Source organism: Saccopteryx leptura, chromosome 1 (genome assembly GCF_036850995.1).
Source record: "Saccopteryx leptura isolate mSacLep1 chromosome 1, mSacLep1_pri_phased_curated, whole genome shotgun sequence".
Lineage (NCBI taxonomy): Eukaryota > Metazoa > Chordata > Mammalia > Chiroptera > Emballonuridae > Saccopteryx > Saccopteryx leptura.
In genome coordinates this window covers 243,343,317-243,360,080 of record NC_089503.1, presented here as the reverse complement: position 1 = coordinate 243,360,080, position 16,764 = coordinate 243,343,317, and the positions used below count along the sequence as shown (strand labels likewise).

The 16,764-nt window shown below is 50.4% G+C and overlaps 1 protein-coding gene across 3 annotated transcripts in view; it reads left to right on the top strand.

Annotated features, from left to right (window-relative positions):
* MIER2 (MIER family member 2) overlaps window positions 1-14,248 on the top strand; it is a 33,487-nt gene extending 19,239 nt beyond the window's left edge. The window contains exons 5-15 of one of the 3 annotated variants that reach the window (XR_010746116.1): window positions 118-241; window positions 743-834; window positions 1,267-1,336; window positions 7,333-7,484; window positions 8,244-8,325; window positions 8,410-8,504; window positions 10,504-10,628; window positions 10,750-10,877; window positions 12,222-12,663; window positions 13,051-13,788; window positions 13,857-14,248. Coding sequence is in view for 1 of the 3 variants with exons in the window: in XM_066341665.1 (XP_066197762.1) it covers window positions 118-241; window positions 743-834; window positions 1,267-1,336; window positions 7,333-7,484; window positions 8,244-8,325; window positions 8,410-8,504; window positions 10,504-10,628; window positions 10,750-10,877; window positions 12,222-12,663; window positions 13,051-13,072 (1,332 nt within the window). In the remaining 2 variants the exon portion in view is untranslated. Of the gene's footprint in view, window positions 1-117; window positions 242-742; window positions 835-1,266; window positions 1,337-7,332; window positions 7,485-8,243; window positions 8,326-8,409; window positions 8,505-10,503; window positions 10,629-10,749; window positions 10,878-12,221; window positions 12,664-13,050 lie in introns of all 3 variants that reach the window. The other 2 variants (XR_010746117.1, XM_066341665.1) reach the window with 2 other exon arrangements.
* Window positions 14,249-16,764: the final 2,516 nt, after the last annotated feature.

Here is a 16,764-nt window from a genome sequence, read left to right as displayed (position 1 = left end):
CATGAGCCCTTGCCACTCCCAGAGGGAGGTCCATCAAGTTGTGTCGCTGTTGTTTTTGGTGTTATCTTAAGATTGTTAAAACAAATTGCAAAAATGTTCTTTACTTTTTATTAAAAGGAACAGATAGCGAAGGATTTGCTTTCAGGGGAAGAAGAGGAAGAAACACAGTCCTCTGCTGATGACCTCACCCCATCTGTGACCTCCCACGAGGCCTCTGACCTTTTCCCCAGCCAGAGTGGACGTAGGTGTCCTGCCTGCTCTTCCATTTGGGTTGGGTTGAACTAGGCTCTAGTTATGCAAATAAAGGGGCCCTGAGCTACTGGGAGCAAAGAACTTGTGCACAGATGTCTGGTGCCTCTGGGGTGTACTGTTCTTGATCCAAGCCCCTTTGGAGTTCCCATCTCCCTGGCCTGTGAGCTGAGACTGAGTGGCTTTGGTTTATAGGAGAAGGGAATGTGTTGGCTCCTGTAGACAAAAGCCTGTCAAATACGGGGGAAGTGTCCTGGCAGAAGGAGTTGCAGGGGTCTCACAGCTGGCAGCAAGTCCCCACTCCTTTGCTCATTGTGCACCTGACATCTGGCCAGGGCCTGGGACGTGCTTCTTCTCAGGAGTAGCATGGTGTGGGGATCAGGTGGATGGAGAGTGGAGTGGAGACTGCAGCAGTGTGAAGACCCCAGATGCGGTATCCTTAGGGGCCATCCAGTGCCATGGATGTGTCTCACCTGCTCCCTTTTTCCCAAAGCACGCTTCCTGACTGGGCCAGACAAAGAGCTGGACTCTTCCACCTCATCTGACACGGAGGAGGACCCTCTTCCTGCCAACAAATGTAAGAAGGTGCGTGGCCCTGACCCTGTGGTACCTGTAGCTTGGGCCTTTGCCTCATCTGGGAGTAGAGACAAATGGATGACTTCTGAAGGGTGGGCTCTGCTGGGACTTGACTGCAGTGTTGTGACTTGAGCAGTGGCATCAGCTGGCCCAGGGATGTGGCCCTAAGTTCTTGCCCTGGGTGCTCTGGACTGAGCACCAGGACACCTGGGCCCTTGGGCCTCACCCCCTTGCCTCATGACTGGTTATACTGAACAGGTGTACAAGTAGATGGGAGACTCAGCGTTTACACACCCACACACACCCAGGTCGCTGCCTGCTGTTCTCAGACCAGAGGACTTGGCATCTGCGGGAAAATTGCACAGGCTAACACAGTCCTGGGCTCTGGGCAGTGGCTGGCCTCCCAACTGTCCTGACTTTCCTGGGCCTTTGCCTTTGCAGGAGATCATGGTGGGGCCTCAGTTCCAAGCTGACCTCAGCAACCTGCACTTGAACCGCCATGGTGAAAAGAGTAAGTGGGGTTTGGATCATGGTGGGGACAGGGAGAAGATACAAAAACGTACTTCAGCCAAGAAGGCACCTGCTGCACACCCAGCCAGAGCCAGTTCCCAAATCCTCAGAGGGAATCCAAGATGCTCAGCTTGGGTCAGGTGCCCGTCCTGTGCTGTGCAGCAGGTTTGCAGAGCACTCTGTGAGCAGGGGGAGACTTGCCTTCTGCTCAGGGCTTTACACTTGTTCTGTGGGCACTCATGCTCTTCCACACTTTAACCTTGTCTGTGTCCTGTCCCAGAGTTTTCCAGAATCCAGTGTCCCTCTGCTCTCCTTTGTCCCTCAGGGTACTCTCAGCCTGGAATTGATGTTTGTTTTGATCCCATTATAATGTGTAGCGGCCTCTGTTCTTTGAGATAGGAATTGTCACCTCGATTTAAAGGTGAAGAAAACAGGATGTGAAGCCATCTGCCTATTGCGTCTTGTTTTTCATGCCCCAAAGCCTCTGTAGGCCCTGGGCTGGCAGTCTTGGCTCAGGAGACTTTTACCCAGCTGATTCAGCAGCCGGGATTGGGGGTGGGGTGAGACCCTCATTAAAAGTAAGGCCTGGGGCCAGAGGCTGGGAATGGGTGTCTGGGATGTGATTGCTATATTATTGTAGGCAGTTTGGGTCAAGGATGAGTGGGAGACAGGAAAGTAAAGCTGAGAAGGGTCACAAGGGTCACTGCAAGTGAATCTGGATCTGACTACACCTGGGACCCTCCCCCTGAAAAAGGCACCTGTGCACACACCTTAGCTACACCCTCAGAAGGCCAGAGCCTGTGCCAGCCTTAGTCTGGAGCCCAGCTATGGAGACTGTCCTGCCCTTGTCCTGTCCCCCAAGCCTTCCCTGCAGGGAGCAGGTCTCTGGTCCTGTGGGGATGGGAGTTGGCTTCTCACTCGTGTTATATACTATGAGATTAGATCCATGCATGCAGCGTATGCATCTTGTGTGCTGTTGTGTTCCCTGTATGGATTTACTTCATTGGTCATCCCTTCTCCTTTTGGTCGATACTGTGGTCGTCTGCAGTTGGGGTTATGAACATCCTCAGGTGTGTCTTAATGGACACATGCATGGTTCCTGGATAGACGGCTGGGTAGCATATGGCGGCCTACATTAGGTCTGTGGACACTTGATATTGTGTGTCTTGTTGCTTTTAGCCCTTTGGGTGGGTTGAGTGATGTCTCATGGTGGCTTTCATTTGCATTTCTTTGATGAATAATAATATGTCCATTGACCATTTTGGATCTCTTGCAAAGTGCCTGCTCAAGGCCTTTCCCCATTTTTAAATTGGGTTGTCTTTCTTATTTGTGGGGTTCCTCCTGTGTTGTGGATGCCAGTCCTGTGTGGGTGCTGTGCACTGCATGTTTTCTCCCAAAGTTCAGCTTATCAATCTGTATTTTAACCCACTGAGTGTGCTGTTGGTATCTCTGCAGGTCTGGAAGATATTCTTTATTTTCCCTGTTATATTTAAGGCTGTGATGTTACTTAATTTGATTTTTGTTTTACGATTGGAGTTTGGGGTCTGGGGTCCATATTTTCCCCCATATGAGTATTCAGTCTCTCTGCTACCACATATTGAAAAGGTCATTTTTCCTCCACTGAATCACAGTGGTGCCTGTGTTGAAAACCAACTGTTGGTGATGTGTGTGCTGTTTCTGGACTCTGTGTCCATACGATCTGGGGTGGTATAGGTCCTCCAGCCTTGAAGTATTGTTGCACGTCCATGTAAGTTTGAAAATTAGTTTGTCTGTTGCTATGACACTGCTTCTCATTTTACTTTGTATTTGTCCTTGCCAGGCTTTGGGGTCAGGTGTGCTGCTGTCACCAAGTATGCTGGGAAGTGCCTTTTACTAACATCTGGGAGAATTTGTGTGAGATTGTTAATATTTCTTTTTTATATGTTTGGAAGAATTACTTAGTGAAGCTGTCTGGGCCTGGGGTTTACTTTAATTTCATGTTTGTGGAAGATGTCTAATTACAGATTCAGTATATTTAATAATATAGTTCTAGCTAGAGTCTCTGGGTTGTTTTTTTTTTTGATACTTTTTATTTTTGAGGTATTTATCATATTAATAAGTTAACTTTATTGTAAAAAAGATAATAATACTCTTAATGTCTGTGGGGTCTCTAGTGATGTCCCCTATTTGAGTCCTGATATTGATCTTTTGCATTTTTTTCTTTTTATTTCCTCTTGATCAGTCTTTTTAGAGGTTTGTTACTTTTATTACCCTTTTTCAAAGAATTGACTTTTGGCTTACTGACTTCTCTCTGTTTGATTGCTATTTAATAGACCTTTACTTTTACCAGTATTTTTTAAAGATTTTAAAAAATTTATTGATTGATTTTAGAGAGTCAGAGGAGCGGGGAGAGAGGAAGCATTCATATTTGTTCCACTTAGTAGTGCATTCTTTGATTGCTTCCTGTATGTGCTCTGACCGGGGATCGGGCCCACAACCTTGGTGTTTTGGTACAATGCTCTAACTGACTGAGCTAACTGACCAGGGTCTGTATTTCTTTCTTCATAGTTTATTTCATTTTAGTTTGTCATCCTCCATTTTACCTTGTGATAATTTCTCTGATGTGGGTAACTTAGAAGCGTTCTGTTTAATTTCTAAACATTGGGGAATTCCTGGTTATCCTACTGTTACTGATTTCTAGTTGAATTGCGGAGAACGTACTCTGTGATTTCAGTCCTTTGAAATTACTTGAGCCTTGTTTTATGGCCAGTATTTAGTCTGTTTTATAAATGCTGCTTTCAGTGTTTTTATATTTGTAGTGTATTTTCTATATATGGCATATTTTTGTTCTAATTTTGTTATCCAGTCTGATACTTATTTGCTTTTTAATAGAGAGTATTTAGTCCAGTTACATTTTGGCTTATTTTTCATGTGATCGTGGAAACAGTTGGGTTAAGTCACCGTCTTCTAGGTGTTATCTCCTTCCTCCTTCTGTTCTTTTATCCTTTATATTTTCTTATTGATTAATCAAATAGTTTTATTTTACTTTTTCCTCTTTGAGTTTATAAGGTTTAATTTTCATATTACCTTTTCAGTGATTATCCTTTTTACTTTAGATGAGTGATTCTCAACCAGTGTGCCACAGAATTTCAAAACATACAATACCTAACTATTTAGTCAGGGGCACTAACTTCTTTTCCCTTAGGTTGTCAAATAAAAAAGTGACAACAGCCAATACGGTACAACAGTAGCCATCCAGTCTGACCAGGCAGCAGTGGCACAGTGGGTAGAGAGCATCAGCCTGGGATGCTGATGACCCAGGTTTGAAACACCGAGGTTGGCTTGAGCATGCGCTCATCTAGCTTAAGCATGGGGTTGCTGGATTGAGCGTGGGATCGTAGATGTGATCCCATGGTTGCTGGCTTGAGCCCAAAGGTTGCTGGCATGAGCAAGGGGTCACTGGCTTGGCTGGAGCCCCCTGGTCAAGGTACATAAAAGAAAGCAATCAATGAGCAACTAAAGTGCCACAACTATGAGTTGATGCTTATCTCCCTTTCTGTCTGTCTGTTCCTGTCTATCCCTCTTGCTCTCTCATTCTCTAAAGAAAAGAAAGAAAAATAACTTTTCAGTGTGAATGAATCAAAATTATACCTATTTTTTTGTTAGATTGGCAAAAAAAATTTTTTTTGGTGTGCCGCAGAATTTTAGTAGTTTATGTGTGCCATGAGATGAAAAAGATTGAAAATCGCTGCTTTAGACAAGTGCATTCCAGTTCCTTCATCTGTCCCTCCTATAGTATGGCGTCTGCTTCTTTAGGGACTACACAGGCCACAGTGACAATGTGGCTTAGCAGCAGATGTTCCTCATGTTTATTCACTCCCTCCTGCTTCCATTGATCATTTCCTTCCACCTTAAGAACTTGCTCTTTAATATTTCTTGTGATGTCAGTGAATTCTTTCAGCTTTTGTTTGTCTGGAAAGTCTTAACTTTGATTTCACTTTCAAAGAGTAATTTCACGGGTTTATTTTTTTATTTTTATTTATTTATTTTTTTTTTCTTTTTTTTTTTTCTTTCATTTTTCTGAAGCTGGAAACAGGGAGAGACAGTCAGACAGACTCCCGCATGCGCCCGACCGGGATCCACCCGGCACGCCCACCAGGGGCGATGCTCTGCCCACCAGGGGGCGATGCTCTGCCCATCCTGGGCGTCGCCATGTTGCGACCAGAGCCACTCTAGCGCCTGAGGCAGAGGCCACAGAGCCATCCCCAGCGCCCGGGCCATCTTTGCTCCAATGGAGCCTTGGCTGCGGGAGGGGAAGAGAGAGACAGAGAGGAAAGCACAGCGGAGGGGTGGAGAAGCAAATGGGCGCTTCTCCTGTGTGCCCTGGCCGGGAATCGAACCCGGGTCCTCCGCACGCTAGGCCGACGCTCTACCGCTGAGCCAACCGGCCAGGGCTAATTTCACGGGTTTAGATCTTTAGGTTTGCCAGCTTTTCTTCTCACTTGTGAACCATTTTATTCCATTGTCTTTGGCATCTGTTGTTTCTGTGGAAAAGTCAGACATCTGTCTTACTGTTTCTGTTGAAATACTTGCTAGCTGTTTCCCTGCAGGCTGATTACATTTTTTGTCTTCAAGCATTTTAACCAGATGTGCCCAGATGTGGTTTTCTTTATATTTATCCTGAATTTCTTGAGTCTGTAGTTTCATGTCATGCATCAGTTTTGGAGAATTCTTGGCCATTGTCTCTTCAGATTTTCTTTTGCCCCATTCTTTGTCCATTTCTCTGTGACTCAGTTATATATGTGACTGTCTTCCATCCCCAACTGTGTTCTCTTTAAACTCAGTTTGATGCTGCCTTTTTCATTTTTCTTGCATTCTTTTCAGTTTCACTAATTATGTCTTCTGCTGTCTCCAGGTTGCTGTTAGAGTTGTTCAATGGATTCATAAATTCCCAAGTTGTATTTTCCATTCCTGGAAAGTCTATGTGATTCTTTAAGGTTCTGTCTGCTAACTCTGGTTTCCATCCATTTGTGGACTTCTGTTCCACGGTCTTCCTCAAACATTCACATGTTCGGTAGATGGAGGGCTAAGGTTGGGGATGATGTTATTTTTTTCCAGAGAGGGACCTGTTGTCCTTTCAGGCCAACCACTCTGGTCCAGGCTGGGACTTGAGTCAGTATGGAGTCCATTGTCCCTGTGGTTCTCAGCACTAACCCAGGAGCTGTTGGTTCCCAGGCAGCTTTCCAACCATAGAGATTCTAACACAGGAGCTGTTTTCCTGAGTGTATTTTTCATTTTCTGGCTACCACACTGGATTTTTTGTTTGCATTGTTTGATTTTTTGGTCCCTGTGACTCTTCCTTGGATAATTAAGAAATGCTGGGCTTTCCTAGACTTGGCCCTAAGCTCTCCTTTCTGTTTCTTCCCCATCACATCCTTCCCCAGTTGGAGGCTGACACCCATTGCTGCCATGGGGCAGGGCTCCCCTTTCCTGGGCTAAGTATACTCCTGTGGACTGTGTGATGCTGTGGTTAGAGTGGTTGTGGCATAAGCAAGACCACTGGGACCCAGGTTTCACTGCTGTCTTCAAGTCTGGGCTCTTCACTCCGCTCCCTTGGGACTCTTATTTTTTAAGGCTTGTAAACTGCAAACGGATTAGCTCTCCCTGAACTCATTACCTACAACTCCTTCCCCAAAGGCCATGCTCAGAAGTCCCCCTTTCCTCATCCCAGGCTAGTTGGTACTTCCTCCAGGAGGCTGCTTTGGGTTTCCTGGCTGGGAACCATCCCATTGGCCTCTTACATCTTCTCACCCTGGTTGCTCCCTGACCACCTTCTCGCCTGGAGAGGTGTGGAAGGGATGAGCCCAGGTCACAAGAACCAGATGTGGAAATTAGCAGCTGTCCTTTGGAGGTGCTGTGACAGCCAGCCTGGTGAATGCTTGTGGGGAGGGAGTATGCGCTCTTCAAGGTGTGGGCGTGGACCATGTGCCCGCAGCTGACCCTGGCCCTCCTAAACAGTCTATGAGAACGAAGACCAGCTGCTGTGGGACCCCAACATCCTCCCTGAGAGGGAGGTGGAGGAGTTCCTGTACCGGGCAGTCAAGCGGAGATGGCATGAGACAGCCGGGTCTCAGCTCCCAGAAGGAGAAATGGTGAAAGATAGTGAGCAGGTAGGCAGCATGCTTGGTGGTATGAACGCCCCCATATCCCTTTCCTGATGGCAGTGTAAGCACCCCCATATCCTAGCCCTGATAGTGGGGTAAACACTCCCCCCCATATCACTGCCCCAGTGGTGATGTGAGCACCACTATATTCCAGCCCTGATGGTAGAGTAAATGTTCCCTGATATCCCTGTTCTGATGATGATGTGAACACTCTGATGTCCTCGTCCTGATGGTGATATAAACACCCCCATATCCCTGTCCCAATATTGGTGTAAGATGGTGTAAATGTCATGTCCCCGCCTCAATGGTGAGGTAAATGCCCCCGATATACCCACCCTGATGGTGCGATAAATGCCCTCAATATCGCTGCCCTGATGGTGGTGTGAGCATCCCCGAGTCCCTGTCCTGATAGTGATGTAGATGCCCATAACATCCCTGCCTCGATGGGGTAAATGCCCCTGATAACTGCTACCCCGATGATGGGTGAGCACCCCCATATCACCACCCCATGATGAGGCAAATGCCCTCCAATCCAATATCCCTGTCCTGACAGTGCGTACACCCCCCCTTTTATTGCTCCTCACCCCCTCTCTGATGGTGGGGTAAATGCTGCTAACTTCCTTCTTGTGATGGTGGTGTGAGTGCCCCCCATCCCCACCCTGATGGTGGGGTTAGATGCCCCCCATATTACTGCCTCAATGCTGGGGTAAGTGCTCCTGCTGTTGCTGCTGGTGAGCAGGTGGGAAGAGGCTTTTGCTCTTTCAGGCGCTGTATGAGCTGGTGAAATGCAGTTTCAATGTGGAGGAGGCTCTGCGGAGACTGCGGTTCAATGTGAAGGTGATTCGAGGTGAGTGCCCTACCTGCCTGCCCCACCCTCGCCAGCTATCCTGGTCTGGGCATTGCTGATGCCACTACCTCCTCCTGGTTGCAGATGGGCTCTGTGCTTGGAGTGAGGAGGAGTGCAGGAACTTTGAGCATGGCTTCCGAGTGCATGGGAAGAACTTTCACCTGATCCAGGCCAACAAGGTGAGGACACAGCCCACCCTGCTCCGCTGGATGGACAGCACCATGGCCTCCTTGGAACAGGAAAGTACTTAGGAGACTGGGCACATGGCACTCTATACCCTACAACACGAGGTCATGACTCCATTCACCAGGCTCCTGAGGTTCCTCTGAGCTGAGAGCTAAAGCCCTGGTTTCCACCTCACTCCTTCATGCTTGTTGTCTTATTCTAGTCTCTTCTGCCAAGTCACTTTCCTTCTCCCAAAGAAGGCTCCTGCACAGCCTGTTGGGTCAGTGCCCAAGGCCTATGTATGCTGTGACACTGACCCCCAGCCCTGACCCCACCCTTAGCCCTAGCCATGTGGACCGAAGATCTAGTTTGAGCAAACCAAGGAAATAAGTTTCTCCTGCCACCTCTGGCAGGTGCTCCTGACCAGGAGGGCTGCTGAGTGCCAAGTCCCTGCCTTCCTTTCCCCTGGACCTGAATTCCCGTTTTTCCACATATTGTCTCCTAGACCTGAGTACCCCTGTCATTCCCTAGACCCAAGTCACCCTGTCCTCCCCTAGACCTGAGTCTCCCTATCCTCCCCTGGATCTGAGTCCTGTCTTTCCTAGACCTAGGTCCCCTCTCCCTGGACATTTGGCTGAATGTGCTCCATGACTGTCTCAGAGCCTGAGTTTCCCTTCCTGTCTCACTGTGGACCCCTCCTCACCCCTTCTCCTAGTCATTTTTTTGCCCTTCTAGGGAAGTAGCCCTGACCCCTTTGTACTATTCATGATGATATAGCTTGTGGAGAAGCAGGGCCTGGCTGAAACCTAACTCATGTTTGGGGCCTCTGTCCTCTCTTGGGAGGTTGGCATCAGTGAGGCACCTGTGCTGGACCACTGAGGATGGTTCTCAGCTGACCTGACCCTTTCCCAGGCAGCACTAGATCTACCAGGTAGATCAGCTCCTGGTGGCCTGACGCAGTGTGCTGTTCACTGCATTTCCACTGTAGCCCAGGCTGCTGCTGTGAGCAAAACTTCACATGCATTGTCTTCTACATGCCTGTCCCTGGTTATCACACACATTTCTACCCTGGCCCCAGGGAGGCTGTGATGCTCTCACAGGGGTCCTCAGGTCTAGTCAGAACCCTGACGCAGAAGGGGTCATTGGGAAGATGGGACAGCTTGTGTCTGCCCTGCCAACCCCCCCCCCCCCCGATTCCTGTCCCTCATCCTGGGATCAGCAGGGGGTCTCACATGTGGCTGCAACACAGCCCTGGCCTTACTGTGGGGGCTCCATCAAAGTGAAGATGCTCCAAGAGCTTTGCCAGGTGGCAAAGCATAGAGCTGGACCTTCCTTTATCTTTCTAGGGTGCTTGTGTATGTGATTGAATCTGGGGTTCATGAAACTCCAGTGGGTCCTTTGACAGTGTCTCATGTGCTCATAGACAGTCTTTCTTGGGGTGTTAGTGATGTTCTGTAGGAAAAGCAGGCTCAGCCATGTTGCATGATGCCCTCTCTGGTTAGGGGCTTTGTCCCTGGTGTTAGTAACAGGGTGTTAGTAACACTGTGCTTTGTGGGAAAAGTGGGGGTGGCCCGGTTGTATTCTGTTTTCTCTGGTTGGGGGCTCTGATCCTGGTGTTCGCACCAAGAGTTCGCCATTCCCCCTCTGCTGGGCCTGTGATGAGTGGGGAATGAGGTATACACCATAGTCCTTTAGAGCTTGGCAAGGTCTGGGGTGAGGGAAGTGAACACTGGACTCATGTGCCCAGAGTGAAGAAAAGAATGGGATCCCCTGCCAGCTCCAGGTGGTGGAGCTCTTGAGATTGGGGTGCCGTCATGTTTAGGGCAAAGGAATGAGCCCCGGACGTGGGGATGGCCTGTGAGCCTTAGATGGGGGCTGGAGGTGGGTACAGAGGATGCGTGGGGTATATGCAGGGTCTTTGAGGGTGGTGGTTGCCATGACCTGTTTCTGCTGTCCTGGAAAGCAGAGGGGACTCGGCATGTGGGGCCCAGATGACACCATTCTGTCCCTCAGGTGCGTACACGGTCTGTGGGCGAGTGTGTGGAGTACTACTACCTGTGGAAGAAGTCTGAGCGCTACGACTACTTCTCCCAGCAGACGCGACTAGGCCGGAGGAAGTACGGCCCATCAGGAGCCACGTATGTGCAGTGGGCTTCCTGCAGGGCCTGTGGTCAGGGGAGGATGGTAGTCCCGGGGAACATTTCCTGTCTGAGGCAGCTGTCCCCCTGTGCAGCCTCCTATGGCACCGTCTTTCCACAGGGACACAGACCAGGACCTAGATGGCAGTGACCCTGATGGCCTCGCCCGTCCTCGCTCCTCACCACCTCTGCCTGCTGCTACTGATGGTCTAGGCCCTGAGCAGGAACCCCTGGCACGGATGCACATAGGTGAGAATGTGGGGTGGGCCCTTGCCGTTGGGGGAGCCCTCTGGTAATTGGCACCCTTACCTATGCCAGTGGACACTAAGGAGCAGGTGTCTGGGAGCCACTGTCACTCCACCCTATGAGGTGTCACACACATGAATCATAGGGGCTTGTTGGTTTTCTGTGTGGAGGAGAACTATATGTGCCCTGAAGTCCAAAGTAGGGGGTTTCTTTCTGGGCCCCAGGTGGTGGAGGTTTATCTCTGGACCCCAGGTAGCTGTTGGGGTTCCTCTCTGGGTTCTAGGTGGTTGGGGTTCTCCTTTCTGGGTCCTACATCAGAGGATTTCTCTCTGGGTCCCCAGTGGTTGAAGGAGCTCCCTCCTGGCCCCAGGTAGGGGTTCCTCTCTCTGCGCCCTGGTTGGTTAGTGAAGGTTCTGCTCTGGGCTCCTGGTGGTTGGGTTGTCTCCTTTCCGTCCCCAGGGCAGGGGGCTTTTCTTTGGGCCCTATGTGGTTGAAGGGGCTTCTCCCTGGGCCCTAGGTAGAGAGGGTTCCTCTCTGGGTCCTAGGTGGTTGGATAGCCCCCTTTATGGCCCCAGGTTGGTGGTCTTCTCTCTGAGGTCCAGGTTGAGGGGTCTCCTTGCTGGGCCACAGGTCAGGGGGACTTACCAAGTTCGGGTTGGGGGGACTTCTTTCTGGGTCGCAGGTGGGGATTGCTTAGCTCCAGCCGCCCTGCGGGAGACCTGGGGGTATCTGAGCCCTCCCCAGTGTCCTGGGCCCTGGGCCATGCCAGAGCAGGACAGGCCTGTTTCATGACTTCAGTTCCTGGAGGTAACCACAGAGTGAAGGACGAGGACCTTCACTCTCTAGGTCTGTTGAACTCGGGTTTAAATTATCCCCTGGTTCTAGAATCTGGTTGGTTTCATGGTTTGTCGGGAAGGGCCTCCATATCTTGCTGTCTTGGCGTTGCTTGTCATGTACCTGTGAACAGAGTTCACAAATTCTACATGTACTTTGGCCTTGCAGTGCACTCAAAACATTTTTTTTGGTTTGAATCTGTTACATTCTATTTGAAAAATGGGAGTCACAGCCTTCCAAGACAGGTGTCCTTAGCCTAGGGTGCACAGTTTAGTATAACTGTTTCTTTTGTGTTCATGCATATTTTATGTATTTGTGTAAAAACATTTATGAAGAGGGGTCTGTAGGTTTTGCTGTCCCTGACAGAGGTTTGGCCAGAGCCTGCAAAGGTTGCATCTTGAAGGCAAAAGTGTGATTTTAAGCAAGTGCACCTTAGCTGGGATTGTGGATCCTGGGAGGGCTGGGTGTGGGTGCTGCTGGGGGCTTGGCCTCAGCTTTGTTCTCTCTCTGCAGAGCCACTGAGTGTGGATGGCATGGCTAGCAGTTTAGGTGAGCCTGAAGAGTGCTCCAACGACCTCCCGTCTTCGGAGCCAGGGCCCTATCTGTTCCAGAAGCTGGATGTGCCCCCAACTGTGCCCGTGCCCCAGCGGCCCCCAGCCCTGGCCGAGCCGGCCTTCTGCCCCTCTGCTACAGCTGCTTCTTTGGAGCCCAGCGCCAGCTCGAGACTGGCTGTGGACTTGGCCTTACCCACGGCCCTCCCTGAGGAGCTGCCCCTGGTCTCCAGCCACATGGATATGGACGGAGAGCCTGAGGAGCCTGAGGAGCCTGTGGCCCCTACACAGGTGGCACTGTCGGTCACCGAGTTTGGACTCATTGGCATTGAGGACGTGAATCCTTTTCTGGCTGCTCACCCAGCGTGCCCGGGCCCTGGGCTGCACTCGGAGCCCCTGTCACAGTGAGTGCAGCCCCCCACCCTAAGGGCCCCTAGCCTCAGGCTAAGCTGAGGAGACCGGGAGGGGTCTGCCCTGAAGGACCAAGGGTGGTGTGGCCCCATGGAGCAGGCTGTTTTAGTTTTATTCTCTACTTTTAATTTGGCTTATTTTTTTGACTAGGTAATACATTCATATGGTTCAGAATCCCAAAAGGTACAAGTTGGGCCAGTGCTAGTCTCCTTCCACCCCTGCTCCAAACACCAGCCCTCCCCAGGCACACGTGAAAACACGGTCTGCTGGGGGAGGCAAGGTCGGGAGCCATGTGTTTGGTCCACAGCGCTCAAGCCATGTAGTCTGGGACTGGACTGACCCTCTTTTGGTCTCTCTCTCGGTCTCTCCCCTCGCTGCAGCTGTAACGTGATGACCTGTTGATTCCTGGCCATGGGCAGGCATGTGTGGCCTAGACTGGACTTGGGGCCACTGTGGGGCCTGCCTCTGTCAGTCTTCCCGACCCTTTTCCTCGTGGGCCTCGGGTAACGCCGTCTCTGCTTCAGAACACTTCAAGGACTGGGGTGAGCAGCGGCAGGGCTGATAGCCCTGCCCCTCCCCACACACAGACTGGCACCCTCAGCGCCTGGCACCACTGCCTGCCACCCACCGTGGGACCTGTTGGGCATCTGGGTGCAGAGGGCCTGGCCCCCTTTAGCCAGCAGAGGCAAGGAAAGGCATCCCTGCCTGTCAGGGAGACGGGGAGTCAGGGCAGGATGCTGCCCCCATCCCCCCCCCCACCAGCAGCCTTTGTCCAGGGAGCCTCCAGCACTCTGTTTGGCTCTGTCTCCCTGCACCTGGCAGGGCCATGGGCTGCCCCAGCCCACGGGTCGGTGGGCAGCTGCTACTTGGTGCCAAACCCCATGGGGCACAGAGCCATATACCTCGATGTTGGCCCCGCCCTACCCTTGACCTCGACCGCTCTGTCCACTTCAGGAAAAGCCGCACTTTACGCCCACCTGCCTCCTTTCTCTGTCCGCCCAGGGCCTCTCAGCAGCCTCTTGTGGGCGTGGATTCCAAGGGACAGGTGACTGACACCCCCTCTTGGTTCTAAGAGACAGGTTTCTGACACCCTTCCCCCTCTTGGTTCCAAGAGACAGGTGACTGACACCCCCTCTTGGTTCCAAGAGACAGGTGACTGGCACCCCCCCTTGGTTCCAAGAGACAGGTGACTGGCACCCCCCCTTGGTTCCAAGAGACAGATGACTGGTACCCCCCTGTTGCCTGTAATGCTGAGGGGCTGGGTTCCAGCCTGTTGTCCTGACCCTGCAGGTCATATTTCTGTTGAAGCTCCCCAGTAAGATGGTTTGGGGTCCTGGTCCTCTTTCCCCACTTCCCTTGTTTTATTTATGTTTCTGTTTACAAATTGGAGTGGGGTCCTCCAGGGGGGGCAGGGCAGCGCTCTTCCACCCCCGGGTGTCATCAGGAGAGTTTTGGCTTGAGTCCATCTGCATAGTTGGACTCAACCTTCCCTGTCACCCCACCAAGGACCACACTGTGAAGTGATAACTGCCTTGAACCCCTTGCTGTTTTATTTATTAAACTTGATTTGAAGCCCCATGGGTGTCTCGTGGTGGATTGGGTAGGGCATGAGGAGGTGCTGGGGAACCACAGGTCATCCTTGTCACTTAGTCACTTGGTGGACTCTGTACCGGGTATTGTTCAAGGATCTGGGCTAAGTCATGACAGAAAACATGGCGGCCATGGTCCATATCATGCTGACCAATGCGAGGTAAGTGGTCAGTTAAATGGAGGGGACATTTAATCTGGAACATGAAGGAGAATCACCCTGTTTTGATGAGAGCTGATGTGTCAGGCCAAGGTCACTGCCAACAGAGGTAGGCGGGGGCCCTAGTCCCAGGAAGGAAGTGGAGGGTGAGAGGGAGAGCAGCACGGGTTGAGTGGCCAGCTAGCAGGTTTTGTCTTCAAGCCCCTGAAAGGGTAAGCAGGGGCTGGGTCAACATGTGGTTTTCAAAGCTTCGTTAGTGGTGTGTAAACAGGTGGGGCAGGGGCAGGGGATATGTTGGGAGGGGACAGGCCTGGACCTGGGGAGTAGAGGCCAAGGGCAAATGGGTCAAGGGCTGGTTGTGCTCAGGTGTGTGGGAAAGTTGAGTGTTTCCTGGAATTTGGGGCTTAGTCCTTCAGAGCTGGTTGTGCCAGCACTGGGAATGAGGGCACTTGGGGGTGGGACCCCAGGGACTTTAGTGATGTTCATTGGAGATTTTAGTTATTTCATTTTCTTGAAATATTTTAGAGCTCTTGCTCTACTGTATTCTGGTTTGCTTGCTTCCAAGAAAGCTGTGGTTGACCCTTGTGTGTATTTAACTGCTAAGATTTGTATCCTTCTCCGTTTTTGTTTTTGTTTTTGTTTTTTTTTGTATTTTTCTGAAGCTGGAAACGGGATAGACAGTCAGACAGACTCCCGCATGCGCCCGACTGGGATCCACCCGGCACGCCCACCAGGGGGCGATGCTCTGCCCCTCCAGGGCATCGCTCTGCCGCTACCAGAGCCACTCTAGCGCCTGGGGCAGCGGCCAAGGAGCCATCCCCAGCGCCCGGGCCATTTTTGCTCCAATGGAGCCTTGGCTGCGGGAGGGGAAGAGAGAGACAGAGAGGAAGGAGAGGGGGAGGGGTAGAGAAGCAAATTGGCGCTTCTCCTATGTGCCCTGGCCGGGTATCGAACCCGGGTCCTCCGCACGCCAGGCCGATGCTCTACCGCTGAGCCAACCGGCCAGGGCCTCTTTCTCCGTTTTTAAAAATTATTTTATATTTCAATTATAGTTCACATTCAGTATTATTTTGTATTAATTTCAGATGTAATTGGTTTTTCTCCCTGGCTTTGAACAGTTTGATGTATAGCCTTTGCGGACTGGCTTCTTTCTCTTGGTGATGTGCACCTAAGGTTTCTGCACGTCTTCTGCTGGCGCCAGAGCTCATTCTTTTTATTGCTGAGGAACATTCTGTTGTTAGATGGACCACGCTTTATCCTCTACTCACGTGCTGAAGGAAGTTTCGGTTGCTTTCAGTTTTGGGCACTTACATATAAAGCTGCTCTGAACACTTGTGTAGGTTTTTGTTTGGACATAAGTTTTCAACTCAGTTGGGCAAATACCCAGAAGTTGAATCCTAGGGTAAGAGTGTGTTTAGTTTTGTCAGATACCACCAAACTGTTTTCCAAAGAGCTGCACCGTTTGCATCCCCACCAGCGGTAAAGGAGGGCTTGTGCGGGCCCAGGGTCTGGCCTGCACTGTTGCCCTGGATTTGGATTTTGGCTGTTTTGATAGGCGCGTCGTATCTCTTGGTTTTCTGTAGCCTTTAGAGATGGGCCCTCATTTCTTCCCACAAATGTTCTTCATTCCCTCTCACTAGCTGGGAATATCCTCAAGGATTCCTCCTTTATTTTTGAAACTTTTTTTTTTTGGCAAGATCAACATTTAAAGATGTTCCATTAACTCTTGTTTTCTAGTGAGAAATCGGTCATTCTTGTGTTTTTCTAAATGAGACCCATCTTTTTCCTCTGTGATTTCTTTTTTGTTGGACATCAGCATTAGAGTGTGATGTGCCAGATATAGATTTTCACATGATGCTTCTTGGGCCTGAGGGCTGCCTTGCATGGTGTTGGGGCATCTTGGTTGTTATTCCAGTATATCTGCTGCCCTCTTTTTTCCTCTCTGGGCCTCCAGTTGCACAGGAGAGTATTGGGTATTGCCCCATAGATTTCCGTGTGTTTTATTCTCTCTTGTGTCTCTGTTTGGATAGTTGCTACTGACTGGTCTTTGAGGTCCCTGGATCTCTTTGCCACAGTTCCAGACTGCCATTCAGACCATCTCACATTTCCAGTTTTTTTTCCCATTTCTCTACTGAAATTCTCCATGTTTTTCACCTTTATCACTACATTCTTCTTTTTCTAAAATATTTTATTATATCAATTTTAGAGGAGAGGAGAGAAGGGGTGGGGAGCAGGAAGCATCAACTCGTAGTAGTTGCTTCTCATATGTGCCTTGACTGGGCAAGCTCTGGGTTTCAAACCTGTGTCCTCAGCATTCCAGGTCGACACTTTATCCAATGCGCCACCA